We start from the raw sequence: 27,614 nt of genomic DNA, 5'->3' as shown, positions 1-27,614 counted from the left end.
GAGGGCCACAACTAAAACACCCACTTTGATACATTTCATTTAAAACATCATGTTATCTCAGAGAGGGAATGATTCGTGAATTATATCCACACAACTCTTACAACAAACAGTGTATTCTTAGTAAGACGTCAAACCTCAAAAAGGACATTTGTAATTTAATTATCTATAGGCTAATGTTAGTTACACTCAGTTTGATTGTTTGCGAAAACAACTTATCAATCAACCCAGTAAAATGGCTCCATAAGCCAACTGAAACATCCGCTGTGGGAGGTCGCTGAAACTGAAGTAACGCTTCCAACACCTTCTGTGGCATCCTAGCGGTCGCCTATCACATTCGGCTACAGGGCTTCTCATAATGGACTAGAGGCGGAGGCTTCTAAAGAATAGCAGCTGCGGGCAAGGAAGACCAAGAACCCGCTCCTCGGAACGACCATCGCAATGAGATTCGCCGTCGGTCTGGGAATAGGAACATTACTTTTACGCGATAACTAGATTGTTATGCACGAAAACAGAGATGAGTATTCGATCACGGCTCCGTGACATCTTTTTGGGCACCTGAACCGGACTTTTGCTATCTTCATTTTTTTGGTTTTACTTTCCCCCTCCTCCGCTCAGCTTAATGAGAAATATAAGACGAGGGGGATAAAGGCACTGGGCAACACTTTTCCAGCCAGGACTTTCTTATCCATGTGTAGATCTCCAAAATAAAGTGCAATAGTCAAAGCGTGGAAGAAACAGAAATGGAAGTGGAGTAAATTAAAAGAAAGGACTTGTGATAACAATGGGACTCCTTAAACTTAAAGACGCGTTGGGTAGAAAAGGTAGGCTACAATACAAACTAATGGCACAAATACAGTGTGGCGGGTAACAACAGAACAAAACCAACCAGAAGGGAGAGAACTGTTCTAGACTTAGTAATGTCCATCACTGTTGTACGGTGGACCGTGCGGCAAGACAGGTGGATAGGAAGTAAAGTATAGTGTAATTATCAAATCCATCCCTCATTTCCATATCTAGTGTGGGTCAGCTGGACCTTAGCCAATCCCCCATCGAAAGCCACCAAGAGTCATCAAGCATTATCCTCCATCATAATTACACTGACATGCGCAATCTGCACATGGGTAGCGTAAGTAACACCAGCTAATAGGTTATCCGTTATTTCACAGACCCGACTCTCTCTGACGGGTTTTATTTGTTAGATGCTGATGTATCCGCCAAAGGCAACAAGAGCAACTAGCAGAGAACTGACAACATGTCCCGCCGCAAGCAAGCGAAGCCACAACATCTCAAATTGGACGAAGAAGCGTTGCAAACTGACGTCGCCACAGAACATGGTACGTGAGATTCACACACACTTTTATGCAACAAAAAAAAAAGCATTAAAAAAAGTTCTCATAGGCATATTTGATTGCCTATTGACTATAATAGTCTACAGTAGGCCTATTTAGCTTGAATAGTATTTAATTAATATCTTATTATAATCCTTCCTAACCATTCATATATTATTATAACCCTTTACCTTATTTTTTTAAATTTTTTTTATTAGGGTCAAGGACTTAAAAAAATATATTTTAGTATTTCCTTTACTTCCCAAGTTGTTACAAATATAAGGACTACGGTGAATGGGAGCAGATTTTCAACGTTCTTTATCCTGCACCTCAGTGTGATATTTCTTATTCAATCTAAGAAAGTGTTATAAATAAATGGTAGTTTATAGCCTAGATAAATCATATAAATTAGCATAAATACATAAAATTGCCCTCGGATATGATAAGATAACTCTGGATAGATTATTGTCTGATCGATATCAAAGCACACTTTCATGAGCTATCCGTGCAATTTTGCCCATAGGAAATGGTAGAAATGTGTCCTGAGAGATGTGTAGCCTATCTATAGGCTATATCCTTTCGATGTGAAGGACTATGGAAGCAGTTAGGCCCTACATGAACATAATTATTTTTATTGTTGTTATTCCATTTGTCATTAAATATCTGACATTATTTTGACCCATTAATAAAAAGGAAATAGTTTCACAGAGGATCCACATCAGCTCCCTATCTGTGTATATTATACTTTAGTGTAACTGTATAATGTTAATGAAAAACTATATCATAAAAATGTTTCATTGTCACACATATGGTAGGCAACTATGGTACAATTGACATATGATTTACACAATGAGCTATAAGTCTAGAATGAGAGATCCGTTTGGGATTATGGACGTGTCCAAGATAATTAGGGCAGGTCTACTAGCCTACTTCGTTTTTTTTAAAGAGATAGGCTATTTATTTTTTTTAATTAGACTTTATTGATCCTCAGGTATGGAAAAGAAAACGTATATGTCATATAATTTTTCACATTCTACTGCAATTGAAAATTTGCACAAACTGGTTAAATCAACGTTATTTAAAGTTATTTTGTCAACATATAGTGACGTAAAATCTACATGGAAAGTACATTTGTATTTGAAAAAAAGCATAAAAGTAAACTGTTGTTTTGAGGGCGAAATTTAAACCACAGGATTATGTCATCATGGTAACCAAATATTTTCATAGACAAACCTAGTATAAAATATGTTGAATTTGTACCTTTAAAACAATGTCAGATCTTCAACATTATTTCCACTATCAGAAAAAAAACAATAGGCTGGGCAGCACCTCCTACTGGAGAATTGATCTACTACAGCTACCTCTTGGTCTCCCACCAAAGGTTTTAAACAAGCCCTGTTTAGCTTTGATATTATGACCAATGTGCTATCGAGAGAATGGTTGTTGAGAGATCTCCACTTAAAAATGAAATAGATTCACTGTTGCTATGGAAGACATTCCAAAGGGTTGGTTTAATAGAGCAAATGAAATGTGACCATACTTTATCAATCATCAATGATGCTATTTAGGCCTATATACAATTTGCTAAATCATCAACAGCTATTGTTTCAATTCAACCCAGGATTCAACAAAAACAATCAACAATACAATTGGCCTAGGGTTTCAAGCTCTGGTTGATTTCAAATGTAATGATATTTAGTGATGTTGAATTGGTGTTTGGTTGTCAATGCAACATTTGAAGGCAATGTATGTTCTGATTAGATTAGTTCTGGCCCACTGACTTCATTCCTGTTTGTCTACAAATGAATCATTTATATGTTGGATTCACGTCTCCATCTCAACCAAAAATCCAGGTTTAACAATAGGACTGTGATTTGAAATAGTTGAAAACGTAGTGATAGACATTTGGGTGGCAACAAACCCAAAAATCATACATTGTTTTTCCAATGGAATTTGGTTGTGCTTTTAGATGGTTGAAAGTATATCGATAACACAACGGAAAATCAACTAACTTTTGGCTGTCTTTTTGATTGGAGGAATATAGGTTGGGATCTCATTGATCAATATCTCAAACAAATATGACCAAATTATCAATGTTGAAATGACGTGGGGTGCCCAGTGGGAGGCTATTGGTCTGAAAATGTTTCCCTGATTAGATTAATATTTTACAGATACAGTAGCCTATATGTATAAAATATGAATATCAACAACAATATAGTATTTATCCCGTTAATCTATTCAATCCATTCAAGACAAGAAAGGACATTGTTTAAATATTTATCTGAGCCACTCAAACATGACTATTTTAATTGAGTTCTATTTCTAGGCAACGTACTTTATGCTTTCTACACATTTCCTAAATAGTCTTAAAGTATTTTTTCCATTTTCCATAGATACAAATTCTAGATGACAGTTTTTGTTTTGTTTAAGATATTCGTCATTTGTACCAATGCTATTCCCTCCCTCCAAATCAAAGACAAAATGTTCTTAAAGTTTTCAGGACAGCACATACGTGTAGGCCTATATTGTTCTCATATGGCTGATGGATATATCAACTTAAATAAATATATTTTACAGTAACAGCACATTTATCCTTATGACAATATATGATATATTTCATGGTAACATTCATTTGTGATAAAAATATATATATTTTTAAATACTCACAGGTATAATTAAATCATCTAGTTTTGATGTGTTTTAGACGTGTTATGGTGTCAAAGGGGTTGTAATAGGGTTTGGCACAATGATTGAATCAGAACCATCAGAATCTTGCTCAGAGGTCCCTAAACTCAAAATGATTCATTACTATCAGGTTTATTATATTATCTGCATGGTAGCTATTTTAGTCATTCTTTTAGAATATTCCCCCCCCCCCGCCTCAGTCAAAGATTATGTAGGATTTACCAGTTATTCAATGTTAGGCAACTCATCAGGCCATTTTTGTCTAGGGTCTTCATGCTTGGCCTGTATTGTTGACAAATGTGGCAGATTAGTACTATGAAAAGGTGGGATCGCATTGAGTGCCAACAAGGCCCTTCTTTGTCCCTTCCCCCACTAGGCAGGGGGTGTGTTCTGAGATGAGCTTTGATTGAGCCTGCTGATTTAACCTTTGTCCACCTCACCCTACAAGGGGCAAGTGCTGTATGTCAGGATCATAATGCAATTAGTACATCTGTGCCATTGACCTCTGAAGCATGTGTGCCACACTGTCGAGCGGGAACCATTGCTCTGTAAACTGATTCCTCACTCGGATCTGTTTGTTTCCATTTCAAAATCTCAATTGCTGTGAATGATTTTGCTCTCCGCAAGTAAACGAACGATACAAATATATTTTGGCCTTTCTTTGTTCCTGTGTTTGGATAGTGCATTGTGTCATTTATTTCTCGTACGAGCCATAATATATCCACCTAGATTGTGAAACGTTTTTTTTGTTTTTGTTGTTGAGGTAGCTTTCTGATACAGCAACAACTTTCCCTATATTAACTATGAAGAATGATAGTATTTGAATTATCAATTAGAAAAATATTTTTAATCTGTTCTAGCTAATCATGGCATCATGGTCTTACTTCTGTTTGCTAAGTGACTTAACATTGGTGATCTTGAGGCCACCCACTTAGATGAGCCAATGACACTGATTCTCTGCTCAACTGTTTTGTATGCTGTGTAGGTTAATAATATTGTATTTGTCACATGCGCCGAATCCAAGAGGTGTAGACCTTACTTACTTACAAGCCCTTAACCAACAATGCAGTTAAGAAAAATATTTACAGATGAACTAAATAAAAAAATAAAAGAGCAACAATAAAATAAGAATAACGAGGCTATATACATGGTGTACCGGTAACGAGTAAATGTGCGGGGGTACAGGTAAGTCGAGGTAATATGTACATGTAAGTAGGGGTAAAGTGACTATGCATAGATAATAGATGTTTTTTTTTTTAAAGGGGTGGGGTCAATGCAAATAGTCCGGGTATCCATTTGATTAGCTGTTCAGCAGTCATATGACTTGAGGGTAGAAGCTGTTAAGAAGCCTTTTGGACCTAGACTTGGCGCTCCGGTACAGCTTGCCGTGCAGTAGCAGAGAGAACAGTCTATGACTAGGGTGGCTGGAGTCTGGCAATTTTTAGGGCCTTCCTCTAACTCTACCTGGTATAGAGATCCTGGATGGCAGGAAGCTTGGACTATGATAGTTTGTTGATGATGTGGACACCAAGGAACTTGAAGCTCTCAACCTGCTCCACTACAGCCCCGTCGATGAGAATGGGGGTGTGCTCGGCCCTCCTTTTCCTGTAGTCCACGATCAATTACTTTTGAACTTGGTGTGACAATTAAATAGTGCAGAAATGTTTGTTATTTTCTAGGTTTTAAACAACTAATTGACCAACATCGGTTCAATTATTTTTATTCGCCTTCGTTGAGTTTTTTTCTGTGAGCTCAATGCTCACATTAGAGAAACTGCCAAAGATAAATCAGATCAAGCCTGAACTGTGTCATGTAGTAGGGAGTTGTAGTTTTCAACAGGCCAACATTCTACATAGTTTAGAATAACTAACTACAATGACCAAAATCCATTGCGCGCCTACTTGTCCAGTCTGTGTGTTTCTTTTATTCCTGGCACGTTAGGTTAGTGTGGTCCAGACACTGACAGTGAGAGAAGAATTGTGGTATCAAGAGGGATAGAGAGCAGTTGTTTCGCAAGGTATCTCTACCTGAAAATACATGATGTGATTGTTAGTTGGTTTTCAGCAGTCATAAAAGTATGCCTTATTTACGTTGAAGAACTACTAAAATTGTGATTTTATCGAACAGCATAGGCAGCAGCTCTATAGAGATGAGATGATGACTTGGAATGAAATAATAAAGTCTTCAAATAAAACAAATGTAATAAACACAACAACTGAAATATTTTAGGAAAGTCAAGAAATGTGAACAAATGATGGTTAATAAGTGATAAGCGGTAACCACCATCATGGGACTTTTATTCATTATTTTATTATGTGTTGTTGCAGCATTGCACTCTCATGATGCATAGTGCATTTAATGTAAAAAACAACAACAATCAGAACTGAAATTGAAAAGCGTTTAAAAAAAAGAATCAAACTGAAACCGAACTGACTCATAAAAAGCACTCATCACTAATCCCTCAGAACTACAATTTATTTACCACACAGTATGCCAGACATTGTTGGACACACGCATACAAACACACACATACACACACACACACATAAATACACGCGCACACACTATACAGACACACACACACACACATTATCAAAGCTGCTTTGTGTATGTGCTGTCACAATGGCCCTGTTTTCAACCAGTGCCACAAAGGCACTCAAAAAGAGTAAGAAACTAGGTTTTAAGCACCCCCCCAGAAAATGTTTTTCAAACAGTGCCAGGAAGGCACTGAAAAAGAGTAAGAAACTAGGTTTTAAGCACCCCCCCAGAAAATGTTTTTCAACCAGTGCCATGAAGGCACTCAAAAAGAGTAAGAAACTAGGTTTTAAGCACCCCCCCAGAAAATGTTTTTCAACCAGTGCCATGAAGGCACTCAAAAAGAGTAAGAAACAAGGTTTTAAGCACCCCCCCGCCCCCGAAAATGTTTTTGCTACAATGTTTAGTTTTTTAACAAACAGTGATCAAAAAAACATTTCAATTTGATGTATTTGATGTACCGAATTGACAAAACCTTGGATAGATCACAGCACTCATGTTTCGATGATAAGTTTAAGCCATATTTCCATTCTATCTTATTCTACAGAAGGGTAAAACATGCACAGTTATCCCTTTTTTTTTCAGATTTTATAGACTTTATAGACTGAATTTATTCATTCCACAATGCCCATTGAAAAGTTGTTTCAATGCCCATTGAAAAGCAACGTGGGTGTATGTGCAATAAAAGAAAGGTTGAAAATGGAACCCTATGGGCGGTGGTCAAAAGTGCACTATATAGGAAATAGGATGCCATTTTGGATGCACATAAAGTATTGTTTCGCTGGAACTTCCCAGCATTACCCAGCTGGCATGCTCATCTGCCTCCTAACAACACACAGCTTTTAACAGATGCCATGGCGATTTCCCTGTCAACTGCATTGATTTGAGGGCATTTAGGAGACGCTTAAAATAATTAAGCTCTCTATACTTTTTACAGTTACTGCAGCTGCCAGAATATCACTCAGGATACTGAACAAGAGGACATGAGATTGTATGAAAGTCTGTTTATTCCTTATAGAATTTACATCAACATAGCAGTAGCTATTGCATGTCCAAGATCTAGATACATTTTCTGTGTGTGCGAGGGAGGTATTTGCAGCCAGGAATAAAAAAAAATGGTTTGCCATGTGTTTATAGCTGGATTATGTAGCTAAGTATTAGTGAAGTTATTTAATATCAACATCAGACCAATAAATACATCTTTTAATGATCTAAATTGATAACATGTTAAACTAGTTATTGCTTTCAAATAGAAGCAGCATTATAGACTACTCATTTAAAAGGTTCCTATAGAATTGATTAAATGAAGATCAATTATTGGGTTTTCCCCTGTTTTGTTCTTTAAATGACTACAATCTAAACATAATCTCAAATGAATTCACAGAATGTAGTAATTCGAATTAGCTATGAAATATTACTTGGAAATATTGCTGTTGTATGAACTTGCTTTCAGCTTGTTTACAGTAGGCCATTTTGTAAACAATTTCACAAAGATAACGGTGCATTTTTCCCAGGCATGCTCTAATAGACAATGATTTGTTTGTTTGACAGAGCCAAGTGTTGTAGAATAGCATTTGAAATTCCTGCTGCGGAAATGAGAGTGGTTGATTGCAATAGGGAATGAGCCATTCAAAGACCCAATTTGTACTCAACGGACATGCCACTTTAACTGTATGAATGCATTGGAAATCAATAATCAATCAATTTCATTAAGTTGCAGTATGCACAATTGGTAGGTCACATAAGTTGATTGATTAACCAAATCAAATTAACAGCTGCAAACAAGGAGATTGAATTTAGTAGAAACTGGGTCTAATATGACGCAATTAATCGATACATTTAGAATGAAAACTATAGATTTAGTTTATCATTGAAAATGTTTACTCTTACTGTAATTGTAGGGTTATAGTCTGTCCTCCTAGTTATATTAACTAACAATTATTTTTCTTCTCCCCCTGTTTTCCATGCAGCTCTATTGGAGGGAATGGATGAGGAGGAGCGCCGCAGTGGCATTGAGGAAGTGCACGTGCGTAAAAAAATTGCTGAGTACTTCACCTGGGCCGAACTGTATGAGCACCAGAGAAGCTGCACAGAGGACCTACCTCAGGTCCTCATTGTGAAGGAAGATGAGGGGATCCCTGAACCTGAGGGGTCCCCAGCTGGATCCTCTCCAACCCTCAGCCTGGCCATTCTTAACCTGGCCCACAGTGACTCAGCAGACATGGAGTCAGTGGACGGGGGCCTCGAACTGGTGGAGCCTATGAATTATAATGATAATGACAGCACAGATATGTTAGAGGAGATGAACATGGGTGAGAAAGAGGATGAATCCATGGAGGTGGAGCAGCAGCACCACGACAAATATAAGTCATCTAGCCCCCAGAATCCCCCAGACATAACTGAGTTGGCCATCCCTTCATCTCAGTCCTCCTCTATGACCAGCAGCATGCCCAGTACGAACGTAACGCTGGAGATCCTCCACAGTACCCGGGTGGCTGTTGCCCAGTTCTCCCAGAGCCTCCACAGTAGTGGGGCAGGAGGGAAGGCGGCCACAGCGGCCATCCCAGTGATCCTAGAGCACCTGCTGGCTTTGCAGCAGCAACAGGTCCACCAGTTGCAGCTTATTGAGCAGATCCGTAGCCAGGTGGCCTTCATGAATAGACAGCCCACACAAACAGCACTAAACCCAGTCTCCAGGGACCTTTCACTGGCACCAAACCCTTTCCCCTCCCAAGGCCTCATCGTTCCCCCTGTCCTACCACTGTCTGGGACCATACCCTCTGCTGTCAATGGACAAGCGTCTGTGTCTTCGGCATCTGTGCTTGAAAGGTCCCACACACTCTCCAAACAAACTTCATATGGACAGGCCCACATGAGAGATGCTAGATGTACCTCAGCTCCCTCGGACAACTCTGCCCCTCCCCCCACTAGCTGCAACAATATTTCCTCATTACATCCTCCCTACATGGGTTCATACTCACACACAAGCAGTAGCTGTACTCAGACCCTGACCTCGTCCAGCCCACTCTCCATGCAGGATCAGAGCAACAGTCTCCTCAGCTCACCATCCAGCCTGCCGTTTCTACCTCAGAGCCCCCCCAGCAGTGTCATCTTCCCCAACCCCCTGGCCAGCATCGCAGCCACGACTAATGCCCTCGACCCCCTTTCCGCCCTGATGAAGCACCACCGGAATGGCAAGCTGCCCAGTGTGTCCATGTTCGACACCAAGCCCAGCCCTGAGGAGCCCTTTTTCAAGCATAAGTGCAGGTTCTGCGCCAAAGTGTTTGGCAGCGACAGCGCGCTGCAGATCCACCTGCGCTCTCACACCGGGGAGAGGCCCTTCAAGTGCAACCTCTGCGGCAATCGCTTCTCTACTAAAGGGAACCTGAAAGTCCACTTCCAGAGACACAAAGAAAAGTATCCCCATGTTCAGATGAACCCTTATCCAGTGCCGGAATATTTAGACAATGTGCCAACGAGCTCTGGTATTCCCTATGGCATGTCATTCCCTCCTGAAAAAACAGGAGCCACTTGGCTGGATAGCAAGCCTGTTTCATCGACGGTACCCACCTCTATGGGCATTCAGCTTCCCTTCACTCTCACTACTATGGGAAGCTCAAGTGGATCTCTAAGTGTCACACCACCCATCAAATCTCCTTTTAGGCCCTCCCCAGCCTTAAGTGGATGTGTGTCTTTGTCGCTGAACACTACAGGCAATGAAACCAGCGTTCCCACAGCTTTAGAGTCTCTACAGTCTAATCAGGAGGGGGAATCCTCCCATGTCTTGAAAGCAGAGGAAATCCATCTGCCACAAAACTGGATGACTAGACCCAGGGTGAGTCCATTTACTGTGGCAACAAGTAAAGCCTTGACTATTACCACATCCACACCTGAGCCCAGTGCTCTGACTTCCAACTTTCTACCACTTTCCCTGGCCTCTGACCCGTTCAAAGCAAAGTTTCCATTCGGCGGCCTCCTGGACTCTATGCAAACGTCAGAGACCTCAAAGCTCCAGCAGCTGGTGGAGAACATAGACAAGAAGATAACAGACCCCAACCAGTGTGTCCTCTGTCACCGCGTGCTCAGCTGCCAAAGCGCGCTGAAGATGCACTACCGTATCCACACTGGGGAGAGGCCCTTTAAATGCAAGGTGTGTGGCAGGGCTTTCACCACCAAAGGAAACCTGAATACACACATTGGTGTCCACAGAGCAAACCCTCCTCTCCGGGTTCAGCATTCATGCCCCATCTGCCAGAGGAAGTTCACCAACGCTGTAGTGCTACAGCAGCACATCCGCATGCACATGGGGGGTCAGATCTCAAACTCGCCCTTGATGGACGGCCTACAGGACCTCGACACTGATCTCTCCTTCCACGAGAAGAACTTTGACAGCCTGAAAAACTATGACAATGACCTCATGTATGACAACTCCATGGGGGAGGAAGAGGATGATGAAGAAGAAGAAGAGGTAGAAAATATGGAGGGGGGTGTAGATACCCTTAAACCCCTGAGCTCTGTCTTTAGTTCTCCTCCCAACTCTGATGCTGTTGTCTTCAGCATAGCTGCACTGGAGAACCAAATGAAAATGATAGACTCCACCATAAACTTAAACCACTCCTTTGGGCTAAAGTCAATGATGAATGGTTTTATGGACAGGGAGCGCCGTGCTGCTATCCACTCCTCTATAGTGGGAGAAGGACAGAATCACAATGCAGCCAGCAGCCCAAACGTGTCTGAATCGTCCACGTGTATGCATGTACCAGTGTCACCTACGCAAAGCAATTCGGAGGTCCACCTCTGCAATTCCCCATCTGGGAAGCACAGTGGAGAGTCCCAAGAGATCACAGCCTCAGTGAAGAGTGAGCAATTTGATTCGCCCACCTCAACTCCGGTACTGGAAAATGGAGTGACTTTGGATCTGAGAGGGATGCAACCTAACAGGCAGTGTGTGAAACAGGAGAGTCCTTACAGTACGCTGTTCCTGAGTAAAGAACGTGGTAAGTTAAACAATATCAACTGATAATACCTGTTGTATAGAGTAGGTGTTATAACCATGTAAAAAGGTGTTCCATTTTTAAATGCTCTATATCACTACAATTGTTGAAAATGTTGTTTTCCCCCTTCACTATCTAGCAAATGTAGATCTTATTCAGTTATCCCCACAACATATTAAACCTCTAAACATCCCTTTATCTAATTGTTTTAGGTTCCAGCCAAAGCATTCCTACCCTGATTACCAGCATTGCGCCAAGGATGATCAAATCTGAAATGAATGGGCACCATCGACCAACGAACTTCCACGAGGGGCTGCAGCATCCATTCGGCCTCCAGGTCCCTGCTGCTCCTCCATCTCTGGGGAGCCCAGGAATCACCTCTCTGCTTAGGCCACCTCACCTTCGACGGACCCCGAAGCAACACAACTGCCATGCATGTGGGAAGAACTTCTCCTCAGCCAGCGCTCTACAGATCCATGAGCGGACCCACACAGGGGAGAAACCTTTCGGTTGCTCCATCTGTGGCAGGGCATTCACAACTAAAGGAAACCTGAAGGTACTACACATTTTAATGGGATTGTAATTACTGTATTTTCTCCCAAAACACTCTTAAGTCTCAGTACCTGTTGTTCAAACTATTTCAGAATATTTTTAGCTTAGCTTATAGCTTAGCTAATAGCTATGACTAATGTTAATGTATTTGGGCTTTATGTCCTCCATCCCCTCTCCCTATTCCTCTTTAGGTACACATGGGCACTCATATGTGGAACAACGCACCAGCCAGAAGAGGCAGGCGTCTGTCGGTGGAGAACCCCATGGCCTTGCTGGGTGGGGAAGCTGCCATGAAGTTCGGAGAGATGTTTCAGAAGGACCTGACGGAACGGGCCATGAACGTGGACCCAGGGTTCTGGAACCGCTACGCATCAGCTATAACCAACGGCCTAGCCATGAAGAAGAATGAGATCTCAGTGATCCAGAATGGGGGGATTCTACAGCTTTATCCCATCACGGCAGGCATGGACAGAGTCAGCACTGGGGGTAGCCCACCAATGACCAGTCTTGGAAAGACAGCCATGGACCTTGGAATTAACCGACCTGACACTTTTCTATGTTAATTGATGACAGTAAAGAGATTGGGATCAATTTAAATGAATTGAATGGCAGATTAATAAAAGAAATAGATTATACAAACAATGTAGAGAATAAATGATTGATTTATTTGTAAAAACAAGTTGACTATGTATTATATAGATATAAAACATGTTTTATTAATTCACAGACCTACAGTATTTCATTCTTGTTTTATGGAATTGTCCATTTGCAAATGTTGGTTTTGCCCACACAAACAGGTTGTTTCACTTCGTCCATGGTGCTTACTATAGACACATACTCTATTACTCTAAAAAGGGAAAATGTGACATGGAAAATGTGATATAGACATGCAAAGAGAGGAATCTGTCGGTTGCTCACTGCTGCTAGTTGGTGCAAAGCACAAATGTCTTTATAACGAGGCCTCACATGTAGGCCTGCAGCATTTCAAATTGAAGAATTTGTGCAAGTAATTGAGCAACACTAAGGTTGGACAATCATTTATTGAATTTACTTCAGCTTAAATTGCATGTCCCATTTCTTCACTGGACTTTACTCTTGACTTTATGCAGTCTATCAGCATTTATTTCAGCTTCCTCATTTAGGTTATTTTCTCTGCATCCAAAATGTATATTAGATAAAAATGTGAAAACAATCAATTGGCTTACAGATGCATACATAAACAGAATGTAAGCTATATGGTTTAGTCAAAAAGTTGCATTTTTTTGTTTATCTTGTTGTTAGAGATTTCAGCATTTTATCTCCTCCACTGAGAAGTGTTTTTTAGATTTATAAATGTGATGTACAGAAGAGGCATCACAGATACAAACCAGAGACATTTGCCTCTTTTCTGCATGAAGGCTACAGACAACAACAACAAATGTGTGTGCATATGGTAGGATGGCCAAAAAGCAATGGATGTGGACCCTCTCAATCTCAGCAAATATTTTTACAAGCAAAATTTGCTGGGGCGACAGACATCTACTGAAAGAAAATAATTTATTTGTCTAGATTACAATATTTCATGCCACTTTAAATAAATATCTACAATTTGAGAAGTGTGATTTTTTCAACTTTTACTGTGTTAAGCATTACTGCTTAACATGTAGCGACATTAATTCATAATTGTAGACTACAAAACGAACTGAGCTAATAAAATCCCACATTCGCATCTGTCAATCCAGTCAGACCGAATAATGGTGCATTCGAGGCAACTGGGAACTCGGAAAAATACTAGGTGAAATCACGACGTCAAGTCGGAAAGTCGGAGCTCGAGAAAGAGGTCCGCGTTCCCGAGTTGGAATTCCGAGTTGGATGACCGTTCAAAAGATTTTTCAGAGTCGGAGCTCGTTTTTTTCGAGTTCCCAGTTGTCGATAACGCACTGAAGTCGGAGGTCGGAAATTTCCGAGTTCCCAGATACGTTGAACACAGCATACTGTAAGAAAAGCATTTTCTGGTACTGGCAGTGACGTCAAGATGTGTATAGTCCAGCCAAGATGGCTGACAGCATCCCGCTAAACCCGATGCGGAAGGGCTCGGGAAAAATTGCTTATTACAACACTGCAAGACATTCTAGGTATGGGACACGTTTTTTTGTTCAACCGGTGGAGACATCGTTATAAGTATTTAATTTGCATTTCAGTAGTTTGGGGACGTTGAAATAGTAGTTGTTCCGTGACTAGCCGCGTGAGCTAGTAAGCAATTCTTACCTCTGGCCTCAACAAACGGAACAGGGTTCTTTGCTAGCTAATGTTAGCTGTATGATAACTGCTAATCTCTCTTGACTAGGAAAAGTAGACAAGACCTATTGCTATTTTAGGAATGACTAGGACTCAGGAGCCCTTTATTTGCCAAGCACCGCCAGACAACAGAACAGCTTTGCTGACACGCCAAGCGTCACATGACGTTTGTCTACAACTCACCCCTTCTTTGTCGTCTGGTTATTTATCTAGGTTGGCTATACACATTTTTTACATTTAACCTTTATTTAACCAGACAAGTCATAAGAACAAATTCTTATTTATTGGCAAACAGTGCTTATAATTCCACATTTCCAAGTGAACTCACGAACTCACAGTGGGACCCCATCTGCTGGCCCGGATTGGCTCCGAGTAGGAAGAGAATTGGAGGCAGAGTGCGTGACTAGCTCATTGATCAATAACCTGCTGCTGAGGATATGTCCTTGCTAATGGACCCCGAATGTGGCCATTATAAAGACATTCACTGCCGAGTCTGTTAGTGCATTTTTAAGAAAGCAATGCCAGTTAACGTGCTTCCCTACCTCCTTACACCATCACAATCCTATTTTCATGGCTCTTTGAATCGCTGTAGGTGGTTTATATTGAAAAGGTGTTGTCCCTTACTTTCACTCATCTTCGTCTAGCTATAGACATTCAGCATGGTCTGAGTTTATGAAAATGTCACACTTCATTTTTTCTAGATATTATTATATATGCCTAGCTTAGTCCTAATCATGTTTGTTTTCCAATTAATCAAATCCTCAACGATGCTGTCAGCAGTGCAGTTTCTTTTGGAATGACTTCCAACTAGGCTAACTCTCTCCACAACAGCCCCTCCACATCATATGTCTGACAGAAGCTCTTACATTTCTGATCAGCAGGAACATTAGTAGGGAATCTCCCTGGTTTAACAGTTCATAGAATCGTCTGCCTTGGCGTATTGCACTGCTCGGTAGAGTTTAAATGCATCAAGTGTTACTGTATGGGATGGGTTGGCCCTGAGATTGTACTAAAGCCCTCCATCTGCGCTTCATGTATATCTTTTACAAGTACAACAACACCACATTTTCATCATCAATTGTTGCCTTTGTCCATTTTTGTGTAATTGTTAGTGGAATTAAATGATTAATCAACAAATGCTTGGCCAGGTTATTATGCAAGGCCTACTGTTTGTCTTGGGCATGACTCCTCAATTCGAATGTAGGGGAACCATTGTTTCAGTGTTGCATTATGTAGGCCTTGGCTATGCATTGGAATTGATACAGTGCAGGTATCATATTTTGCAGGTTGTCATGATGAGGCTATGCATTGGAATTGATACAGTGCAGGTATCATATTTTGCAGGTTTTCATGATGAGGCTATGCATTGGAATTGATACAGTGCAGGTATCATGTTTTTGCAGGTTTTCATGATGAGACTGTGCATTGTTGAAAATAAATGCTAGACAATGTAGGCTGACCCAAATTAAATGGGTCCTTTGCACTTGCTAGCAACTTTCAATTATTTATCCATTATCCCTTTGATATTTTGAAAGGGCCAATTATTACTCAAGCAAAGTGGTTTGTAAATATTTTTTTTTACAAAGGATCAATTGAAGAAATGGAATAGCTTATACCTACTTATAGAATAACATGAACACAGAAAGGAAAATAGCCAGGGGTTTACAGTAACCAAGGGAGAAGCTCTTCTAATCACCAGTATAGCCTAGTGTTAGTGAATCTGATGCCCTCATGGGACTAAACCAGTTGCATTGTAGCTTATCTATGTGTCTGTCTAAATGTGTCTGTGTTGCACTGGAGAGTTGTGGACCCATTCAATGACTGAGGCAAGATGACCAGAATCTACAGTATGTTGTGTAGTTAGTCCAGCTCCATTGAGAGGCCCTCCTTTACCTGTTATTGTAGTAGATCTGCTCCTAAGTCCTTATGCATAAGACATTATGTCCCCAAGAGACTCTCCCTTGTGCTCCTAGTGTTCATGTGAATTGTGTGCTACTCCAGGACATAGGAACCAAGCCAACCTGGCTTAATTATATTTGTCAGTAGTCTTTCATTCCTACATCAGCGATTATTAAAGCTTTAAAATGCAGTAGAGATTAGTTTACATGCATCAAGACTGTTAGGGTCCATACATGTTTGGATCTGGATGCTAGGATCCTATTTGTTAAGTGACAAATGTGGCCCAGTTGAATCGATGTAATGCAATAAAGTAGGAGGAATGTGTCAGCAAATGAATTAATTGAACCTTTTCTTTATCAGAGCGGTAGTGAATCAGTGAAACCAACTGACAAATGTTCAAGTTCCCCTGCTTTAAGGTTGCAATCAATACAGATCCTCACCCTGATAGGCCTTTGTTGTTGTCTGGGTAAACAACTGTCTAGAATTTTCTGCCCTCGTCTTCATTATTGTTAGTTCCCAAGTTCTCACTTTTACCATGAGTTCCTTCCTGTTTTTGTAAATATTTTGCTGTAACAACAAGCCCAGTGATCAAACGTCTGTATTTTGTAGGCATACATGCGTTTGCTGTAAGGTCTCTTCTGTCAATATGTTCACTGCAGGTTTGTTAGTATCTGTGCCTGCTTGAAATTAACTTGTGTATACAGCTGTATTAGTATTTACAGTAAAGCTTATTGTTTTTCCTTTCCAGGTATTCTTTAGAAGATGAACCCTCTAACTTGGACGAGATGCCCCTGATGATGTCTGAGGAAGGTTTTGAGAATGATGAGAGTGACTACCACACCCTGCCTCGGGCCAGGGCCAACCAGAGACAGAGAGGGCTGGGGTGGCTACTCATGGGAGGCTGGAAGATCCTCTGTGGCAGGTAGGCGGGAAGTGGAACCACTAACTGTTGGGCTGCATCCCGATTAGCCTGACTAACAGGTGTCTGTATATAACCTTGTTACTCTTTTTTCAAATGTCTTTTTACTGTTGTTTTATTTCTTTACTTACCGACACACACACACACACACACACATCCCTTTTTTCCCCGCACCATTGGTTAGAGCCTGTAAGTAAGCATTTCACTTTAAGGTGAATACCTGTTGTATTCGGCGCACTTGACAAAAACTTTGATTTTGATTCTCCACCCTTCTCCTGACTTGCACACTCCCTGTCAAAGATTTAACAATGTTGGAAACTTCCTCTAGCTAATGCTTGCACAAATCCAATGCTTTTAAATCCATGTCCTGAATGTGTAAGTGCACACTTTGGGAGGAGGGTGCAGAATTGGGATTCAGCCATGGTCATCCAGGGGGTCTCGAAAGGTATTCGTTTTTTCATCAAGCAACCAGTGGCTTTATTGAAAGATGAGCGATACTATATATTTTTTAAATTGTTTATTTATAAAAAAAGAAATAAAAAAAAATAAAAAAAATGTTGTAACAAGGCAAGTCAGTTAAGAACAAATTCTTATATACAATTACGGCCTACCCCGACCAAAGCCGGATGTGACACACTTGCACTGAGATGCAGTGCCTTAGACCACTGCACCACTCGGGAGCCCTATATGATAATGTAATTTTAGGGACTTCAGTTCAAATCACAAAAATATTGGCATTCCCTGCCCCAAAGTGTGTGTGTTGGGGAAGAGGGGAGGGGGCATTATTGGTATATTTGTATTGTATGCCAGAGAAGCTCCGTTTGGATTTCCAACGCACTGGTAGCTGTGCATGAAGTGAGCAGAGGGGATGTTTTTGGTTGAGTTCCTCGATACGCACTACCAGTCCCAAAATACTTTGAGGTCAAACAATACAATGCGGCTTATCCAGCTAATGATTTATTTGACGGGTTTTGTCCTCTACTAAAATACCATTTTTATCAGCACTAACACCAATAAAATGTAATAAGGTTTGTAAACAAATGGAAGAGGGATATTTTAATGCTAAACAAATAACTTTGAGCAATGTTTATGTAGGAATTTGATAGAATATTACGTTTTCAGTGTCGTTTGGTTATCAGTGGTGCATCTCCAGCCCAAAACTGCGTATTGATCTTTTCCCTAATGAACAAATCGGATTTTTCACAGCTGACCAGTTTGATGCTTTCCAGTAATTTTATGTATGCTTAGCCGAGGATTATAAAACACAAATAATTCACGCAGAATAACCCCTGCTTATTCAAATGTCCTATTATTTAAATAGTATTCATTTGAGCAAATAATCTCACTTATGAATCTGGACGGTGGCATGTAGAGAGGGGTTACATAGAAGCCAACACAAACACATCCTTTTTTCAAAGTTGATTTATGTTGTTTTGTGTTTTGCCAATGTGCTTAAAGAGTGTAAATGCCAAGGCAATCAGCATGACGGTGTACACCATGAGGCCAGACTTTCTCTTCTCTCTAGTGCCAGAGTTTAGGGCAGAGGCCTAGCCAGATGCATCTGAATATAGACCCATATGTGTTAGCTATCCCTACCACTAGCTAGTTGTCTAAAGACAAGCAGTTGTATCACACACAGTCCACATCACTCAGCCATTATGAAGTAGCCATTATGCATGTCAAATGTGTTTGCAGAGACTGTACTGAAACTGATATTCTGGCCTCTTTGCAACCTCTTGTAGACTCAGATGCATGGGAAATGGCTAATCTCTGGATGTTACCAGTGCCACTCAGCCACCTCGGGCAAAACTCACAAAGAACCTATGGAGTAGACAATATATGCAATTATTACATAATGTCCTAAAAAGCATTTATTCCATATGTCTGGCTCTTGAGTGGGACTTGACTTGTCTCTTCAGCTGGCCATGAAGTCTGGCTGCCGTAACGTTCACATGGGAAATCCGCCCTGGAGTGTTCCTAACCTTTCCAGTTCATTTAAAGTGCTAAAAGTGCTTTGTTATAAATTGTGTCAAAGCAATCCAGTAGATCTAATTAACAGTGACATGGCTTAGGATTTAATTAGCAGGCTGGACCGCCACATTGTTTCTCCTCAGCGATGCTATGAACGATGAGAGACCTAGCCTGCTCTGGGAGAATGTGAATGTGTACGGAAGAATCTGTACTAGTCTCTACTTTGCAGTATCCAGGCTTAACCCCAGTAATACAGTACACATCCCATGATAATTGTGTAAAGTAACCGTTCCATAGCTAGAGGTTTCTTTACATTTGTCAAATCTACCTGTAAACATTACGCAACTTCCTTTGGTAGCTCACCTGACATTTCTATTTCCATAGCAGTGATGCCACACTTAAACAGAAATTTACAAAGGCCGTCCATGAGGAAGGCCGTCTGAACAAAACATGTTTAGTGTTAGGCTATTTATTTAGGTGTTTGTGTTTTAATTGAAGATAACCGTGAGAGCAAAAACCTTGTTTGGGACGTATGTAGTTAAACTCCAATTATGTTTTCTTAAGATGTCATTCTTTCTCCTTTTTCTTTTGTTTGGATTACCTGGCTGGAACACCTTTTTTGTTTCTTCTGTTCTTGGACTACTACTCACTGGAAATAAGGGATCCCCGTGACGTCGTCACCCGTGGCTTGTTTCTCACAGCACATTTCTTAGTGACGGCGATGACGTTCTTCATTCTGTCCCTCAGCTGCTGTGACTGCTTGGCTCGTATGTGTCGGAGGACGAAGGAGCTGAAAGCCCGGACAGTGTGGCTGGGCCACCCGGAGAAGTGTGAGGAAAGGTACCCCAAGAATGCCATTAAAAACCAGAAGTACAACTTCTTCACCTTTGTGCCTGGGGTGAGTTTACACACAGTGCTGAATGTTAGCTTATCTATCAGGATGCTCTTTAGACATATTTGAAATGTGTCGTTCTAAAGGACAAAATATGAACCTATTACAAACTTATATTAGATGTGTCATGTATCAATTTATAATAGTTCAGGGTGCATACAATTCCGGCATATATTTAGAAAAATGTATACAACAACAAATTGCTGTCACGAACTGAGGTGTAATGTTAGGTTTCCAACATATTTTGACTCTGAAGAAAAAGCTTAAGATCAACAAAAGCTCAGTTTTATTTACCAAATGGCTTCATGATGAAGAGACTGGCCTTCAGCCAGAGTCATAAAATGTCAACTGTCTCTCAGAAACGTACATATTCTCATCCATATTGAGCCAAACCCTCTGCTTTTCTCCTACACTTTGAATTATTAAATGGTTCAGCAGTATGCTTTATCCTAAAGGTCAAGGAGTTCATTTACTATAGAGCGTCATTCATTGATCCCATTGGCTCTAATACTCTGGGACTGGAAGCAAGCGCTCATCATTGTGATCATTACAAAAAAAATGAATTTGGCTATCTGTGGGACCATTGGGAGTCATATGGCAATCTTTTTGAAAGCACATCTTTCCTGCATCTCTGATCTGAACTCGCTCTACTAAAGAAGTTCAGACTCCCCACAGAAGTATCACGCATAAGTTGACAGTGTCTGTAAAGTGTGGTCGATTCACCACACCCGGGAGGGGACTCTTGTGTGACACTTGTCCCAGGTGTGTGTTGTGTCGTGTGTGCCATCTGACACATCTACTCGTGCACTTTCCCCTGGAAATATCTTCCACTTGAAACAAAGGCTGATTTTAGACAAACACAATACAGTACTATCAAGACAATGAGCACCTTACTTAGGCCCAGTTATTGAACCTGTTGCTCTGCTTCATAGATTATTCTGTCAGACTCAGGACGTGCCCGTCGCTGCCATTGGGAACACTCTGTGTCTCTGCAAAGTGAAATCTCAATGTAATTAACGAGAGAACATAAAAATACACTGTTTCCTTCCATCCCTACACAGGCTAATGTGTAACAAGTAAGAGCAGAGCTGTTGTATCTTTTTCCACTTCAAGGTGAAAATGGCGCCGTAGCGGATGGCTGCCGTTTTACGGGCTCCGAACCAACTGTGCTATTTTATGATTTTTTTTTGCGTTGTTTGTAACTTATTTTGTACATAATGTTGCTGTTACCGTCTCTTATGATCGAAAAGAGCTTCTGGACATCAGAACAGCGACTACTCACCTCGAACTAGACAAATATTTTTTTCTTTAACGAATCCGGCGAGGAGGATATACTGGTTTCTCGGGAACGGACCCAACTCCCCGTCATTCTGAGAAATCGTAGGCGAGTGAGTAAACTCCCACTGCCACCCGTTCTATTGGTCTACATGCAATCATTGGAAAACCAAATGGATGAAATACGATCAAGACTATCCTACCAATGGAACATTAAAAATTGTAATAGCTTATGTTTCACCGAGTCGTGGCTGAACTCTAGACCACCTTTACTCCACACACAGACACATACAAACCTCTCCCTCACCCTCCATTTGGCAAATCTGACCATAATTCTATCCTCCTGCTTACAAGCAAAAACTAAAGCAGGCAGGACCAATGACTCGCTCAATACGGAAGTGATCAGATGACGCGGATGCTACGCTACAGGACTGTTTTGCTAGCACAGACTGGAATATGTTCCAGGATTCACCCAATGGCATTGAGGAGTATACCACCTCAGTCATTGACTTCATCAATAAGTGCATCGACGACGTTGTCCCCATTGTGACCGTACATACATATCCCAAACAGAAGCCATGGATTACAGGCAACATCCGCATAGTGATAAAGGCTAGAGCTACCGCTTTCAAGGAGCAGGATACTAATCCGGGCGCTGATAAGAAATCCCTCTGCCCTCAGACGAACTATCAAACAGGAAAAGCGTCAATACAGGATTAAGATGGAATACTACTACACCGGCTCTGACACTCGTTGGATGCGGCAGGGCTCGAAAACTATTACCGACTACAAAGGGAAATCCAGCCACAGGCTGCCCAGTGACGCGAGCCTACCAAACGAGCTAAATGCCTTTTCATGCTCGCTTCGAGGCAAGCAACACTGAAGCATGCATGAGAGCACCAGCTGTTCCGGATGACTGTGACAACACTCTCGGTAGCCGATGTGAGCAAGACCTTTAAACATATCAACAGTCACAAAGCCGCGGGGCCAGATGGATTACCAGGACGTGTACTCAAAGCATACGCGGACAAACTGGCAAGTGTCTTCACTGATATTTTCAACCTCTCCCTGATCGAGTCTTTAATACCTACATGTATCAAGCAGACCACCATAGTCTCTGTGCCCAAAGAAGCTGGGGCCAAGCTTCCTGCCATCCATGACCTATATAATAGGCGGTGTCAGAGGAAAGCCCCAAAAATTGTCAGACTCCAGTCACCCAAGTCATAGACTGTTCTCTCTGCTACGCACGGCAAGCGGTACTGGAGCGCCAAGTCTAGGACCTGTGTATATAGCCTTGTTATTGTTATTTTATTGTTACTTTTTTATAATTTTCTACTTTAGTTTATTAAGTAAATATTTTCTTAACTCTTTCTTGAACTGCATTGTTGGTAAGGGCTTCTAAGTAAGCATTTCACGGTAAGGTCTACACTTGTTGTATTAGGTGCACGTGACAAGGTTTGATTTGATCTAACCCATCCGGTGTGCTATGACTGTTGTCTGCGTTCTTTCTTCAGTGCAGATATTCACTCATTTTCTTATTCTTCTCAGGTTCTCTACCAGCAGTTCAAGTTCTTCCTGAACCTGTACTTTCTAGTGGTGGCCTGCTCCCAGTTCGTGCCAGACCTAAAAATAGGGTACTTGTACACCTACTGGGCTCCTCTGGTAAATGTGTTTTTCACTTTTCAGGATTAGTGTGAATCCTTTCTATAGGCTAACCTTTGTGTTTTTGAACACAAAAACTGACGCTGTCCCAGTCCTAAATATGAACACACTTGAATTACATCCTGTCAGTACTTGTTACGTGTTAAATGTCAACTGTGTGTTTTTATTTCTGCCACCCAGGGCTTTGTGATGGCTGTTACAATGGTGCGTGAGGCCGTGGACGAGGTCCGACGGTACCAGAGGGACAAGGAGATGAACTCCCAGCTCTACAGCAAGCTCACAGTGCGAGGTTCATAACAAAACATTTTTCCCTCCTCCTCTGTATGGATGAAGATACTACTGTAACTGCTGTGGAAATGGCTACTCCTCTGTTCACAATTGATTGGTCACATGATGCTGAGTGACATTGTAGTTGTACGTAAGCTTGCCCCATGCAATTTAAGGAACAACACTCACAGGGTTCTGCATTCTAACGAAAGTCATTCTACTTGCTTTAATTGCATTGATTTCTTTCCAAGACTGCAAACAGTTGTGTGTGTGTGTGTGTGAAGAAATCCTCTAGTGTGATATCCATGACACTGGAGAGCGATGTCAGTTTCACACAGAGAAGTGTCAGTGTCTAGTGCAGGGATGGGCAACTTGGGTGGGGGCCACAAAAAAAAACGGAACCCAGGGTCTCGTGGGTCTGCGTACACACATCCCCCCCCACCTTCCGGGCAAAACGTTTTAGCGGCCGCCCTCGTGACAGCAATGATAACAAAATGTAAGTTTCCTGAAATTCCATGGGGTGTAGAGAAAATGTGTGTTTTTTTTTTTAAAGCAAGTTCGCTGCAATTCTACACATTTTGCCTTAGGGTGGAAGCAAATATTTTCCGTTTTTAATATGATAACTGATGATCAGTGGGCCCCACCCCAGTCGGTAATTCGACCATGGTTACTACACGATTAGATAGCTGGCCACTATACTAACTTACCAATCTAAAAACAAAAAAATGACCTGGGCAAATTGAGTGACTGCTGGTTGTGCATCAAATTTAGAAATTGCACATGTATTCTATTATTCTAACTCTCAAGAGCCCCCCCCCCCCCAAAAAATCCCCCAAAAATAAATGAATAAATGTTTTGTTTGTTGTAATTGGTTCGCGGCCCACAGAAGGAATGCGGGTCGACAGTTTCCCACACCTGGTCTGTCTGTCTGTCTGTCTGTCTGTCTGTCTAGTGTGTCTAGTGTGTCTGTCTAGTGTGTCTGTCTAGTGTGTCTGTCTAGTGTGTGTCTGTGTCGGAAAGAGGGTATTGAATGGATATAATTGAGAGTGACCTGGTGTGCCCATGTTTTTGTCTATGCCTCAGACCGGGGATCAAAACAGAAGGGTATTACATTTGCATGGGCAAGGTAATCGATCTCTTCAAAGTTGAGGGAGTGAGAAGAAGAATGATAGAAAAAAAACAGGGTTGTGGTTTTAAGAGTCAGCATCATTTTCAACGACCAAAGATCAATACATGCATTTTATTTCACCTCTGTTTAAACATTCATAGTGTGTCTTATGAGGTAGTCAATCTACAGTCAATGTGTCTGTAAAGGAGACACTTTAGAGATTGCTTTCTGTGTTTCTGTCTATTTACAGACATTTGTGATCTTGGTTCTCTTTATTTTTCCCTCAGGTAAAGTTCAAGTGAAGAGTTCTGACATACAAGTTGGAGACCTCATCATAGTTGAAAAGGTTGGTCTTTATAGCTCTTGTGAGCAATGTTGCAATCCTGTAAATTCACTTTGTGTTCGAGTATCATATGGCCCTAAGTGATTCATATGACTGGATCACTGTAACTGCCTGGTCAAGGAAGTGACCTTGTTCAATTATTCAGGAATATCCCAGGACTACTGTTACTGCGCTCGCTAACATTTTGACAACCATACGAAGCTCACTTAGTGGCCTTAGTTGACTAGCTAATTCTCACCTCATCTTTTTCTGTTTTTATCTCATTATAATGTTTTGTTGCAGAACCAAAGGATCCCTGCAGATATGATATTTCTAAGGACATCAGAGAAGACTGGTGGGTTGTAGGGTCTCAAAGTGTCTGTAACATGGAATAAACACAGCATTCCCAAAGCACAACAAATACCATCAGTGTAATTACACTGAACAAAAATATAAACTCAACATATGACAAGTTCAATGATTTTACTGAGTTACAGTTCATATAAGGAAATCAGTCAAATGATATAAATAAATTAGGCTCGAATCAATTGATTTCACTTGACTGGGCAAGGGAGTGGAGCTAGGCCCAGCCAATCAGAATGAGTTTTTGGAGGCAATTTATGGTAGAGAAATGAACATTAAATTCTCTGGCAACAGCTCTGGTGGACATTCCTGCAGTCAGCATGCCAATTGCACACTCCCTCAACTTGAGACAGCTGTGACATTGTGTTGTGACAAAACTGCACATTTTGGTGGCCTTTTATTGTCCCCAGCACAAGGTGCACCTGTGTAATGAACATGATGTTTAATCAGCTTCTTGATATGCCACACCTGTCAGGTGGATGGATTATCTTGGCTAAGGAGAAATGCTCACTAATAGGGATGTGAACAAATTTGTGCACAACATTTTAGAGAAATAAGCTTTTTGTGCATGAAGAATTTCTGTGATTTAAATGTATTTTTTATTTCAGCTCATGAAACACAGGACCAACACTTTACATTGTGCATTTATAGTGTAGATAATAAAGTTTGACATTAACAGACAAAGTTATGTAGTCTATATAAATGATTAGGGGAAGCGATTGTTCAATTATAGGAGTGTTATTACATTATCCAGTCAGTAACTTTATGCTTTCCGTGTCTTGTTTATCTTGACTAATATTTACGGGCAATTTTGGTTATACAATAGAGCAGAGAAAGTAAAGTCATGACAGTTCAAATATCCCACCTTGTCTTTCTATCTAATTCAGCTGTAGCTCACTGAAACAAACCTTTCTGGAAATGTAAAGTTGAGTTTCGTACAACTTTTACTAGAAAAAAGTACTGTAGAATGAATTAAGAGTTGAACATTCAGATATCGGATTTGGGAATGATAAACACCCGAACAAATTCTTTACAGTTATGATAGTGATAAAATGTATTTGATATAAACACGTTCCAATTCCCAAAGCATTAGATATTCAAATACAGTACTGCCAAAGCCTGTCCTCACAGAATTAAATAATCTTCTCTTGTCACATTATAGTAAAGTAGCAGGATTTACCCTAGATCTGGCTCTCTGTCCAGAAAACACAGATTATGATTTATCGTAGATTTAGGGACTGTCCTGTGACCTATATGTGTAATGAAAAACCCTGCCCACGGAAGTACAGTATTAATCAAAATCTTAACAATTTTTGCAATTACAAGCAATAAAACAAGCATGTCCACCTTTTTGACTAGAAGTAATAAAAGAAACTCAACATCAATCCATGATTTTACTATAGATACAGTACTACAGAATGTAATGCATGAGTGAAATGAGCCTTTGACTGACGATAAGGGACAGTATTGAGCTCCGTGTGGTATTACTGACTCGTCTCATCAGAGGCCTCTGTGTTCTCTACCATCAGCTGATTGGCTGGGGAATGGAAACCATATCCCAGACTCCTCCAGTGACTGATGATTTAAATATCAATGAATCAATGGTCCCATCAGGTCTCGGGCTCCTCTCTGAGAGGTATCAGGAGAAATAGAGGCTCTGGACATAATTTCCATCGATCTCATATGTGCCAATATGCCCTCGCAGGGAGCACTGATGTCTTTATGCCCTCACAACATCTCAGTGGTGCTGTGTGAGCAGAGTCACCATAGCAGCCGGGGGGGTAAGGAGACATGAATCATCCTCAGCGATATGTTTTCCATCATGTTTAACCCCCTGGGCCCATTTAAAGCTGCCCTTTAACCTCTCTGTCAAATAGCCGTCCTCGTCCATCAGTTTCATATGGAATATTACCTCAGATCCATACAGTTCATGACCTCTAAGTATTTGTTAGGCTCTTGTGGACGGCTAAGTGGTTTTCTCATGGCTCTATATCGTGCAGTGCACACATGTTGAAAGCAGCCATACTGTAATGGTTTGCCATTAGTACATTCATACTTTCGGACTAAGAACTGATATTTATGATATGTATACATTTTCTTTCACTGTACTGCATATCTTTCATATTTGAGGTACTGACTAAACCCAAACGTCTCTGATTACACACAGTTTTTTTATTTTTTATGAGGGATTAAAAGCATACCTACTGTAAACCTTTTTGTTTTTCTAGGTTCATGTTTCATCAGGACGGACCAATTAGACGGAGAGACAGACTGGAAGTTGAAAGTTGCTGTTGTTTGCACACACAGACTACCTGCTCTGGGGGTATGTACATGACCTGTTCTCAGTATGTGACTAATATAACTGACAAATGTCATGTTATATTCAGTGATTTATATTATGTTAACAATTTTGTGTTATTAAAAACATTATTGTCAGTATTTGGTTGTTTTTAATGTGGCATGGAAACCTTATCCTCATGACAGCCGGAATAACCTAGAACACAGTACCTTCTTTCTCTACGATGAGATGATACTAAACACTTCAGATTTATGTTTGTTTTTCTG

The 27,614-nt window shown here is 40.9% G+C and overlaps 2 protein-coding genes across 3 annotated transcripts in view; both read left to right on the top strand.

Moving 5' to 3' along the window:
• The first annotated feature begins 282 nt into the window (after positions 1-282).
• On the top strand, positions 283-12,814 carry sall3b (spalt-like transcription factor 3b). Its single transcript, XM_055875965.1, has 4 exons — positions 283-1,334; positions 8,519-11,545; positions 11,755-12,098; positions 12,286-12,814. Exons 1-4 carry the CDS (start codon positions 1,253-1,255, stop codon positions 12,655-12,657), a joined length of 3,825 nt encoding a protein of 1,274 aa, XP_055731940.1. The 5' UTR covers positions 283-1,252; the 3' UTR covers positions 12,658-12,814.
• A 1,269-nt stretch (positions 12,815-14,083) lies between these two features.
• The window catches only part of atp9b (ATPase phospholipid transporting 9B), a 52,910-nt gene continuing 39,379 nt past the window's right edge, over positions 14,084-27,614 (top strand). Inside the window, exons 1-8 of one of the 2 annotated variants that reach the window (XM_055875962.1) lie at positions 14,084-14,208; positions 17,019-17,192; positions 19,908-20,058; positions 22,876-22,989; positions 23,170-23,278; positions 24,652-24,710; positions 24,990-25,041; positions 27,278-27,372. In XM_055875962.1, coding sequence (XP_055731937.1) covers positions 14,129-14,208; positions 17,019-17,192; positions 19,908-20,058; positions 22,876-22,989; positions 23,170-23,278; positions 24,652-24,710; positions 24,990-25,041; positions 27,278-27,372 — 834 coding nt within the window. In that variant the 5' untranslated portion in view covers positions 14,084-14,128. The remainder of the gene's footprint in view (positions 14,209-17,018; positions 17,193-19,907; positions 20,059-22,875; positions 22,990-23,169; positions 23,279-24,651; positions 24,711-24,989; positions 25,042-27,277; positions 27,373-27,614) is intronic. The other variant, XM_055875963.1, reaches the window with a different exon arrangement.

The sequence above is a fragment of the Salvelinus fontinalis genome, chromosome 22 (genome assembly GCF_029448725.1).
Source record: "Salvelinus fontinalis isolate EN_2023a chromosome 22, ASM2944872v1, whole genome shotgun sequence".
Taxonomy (NCBI): Eukaryota; Metazoa; Chordata; class Actinopteri; order Salmoniformes; family Salmonidae; genus Salvelinus; species Salvelinus fontinalis.
This window is presented reverse-complemented; position numbering and strand designations above follow the sequence as displayed.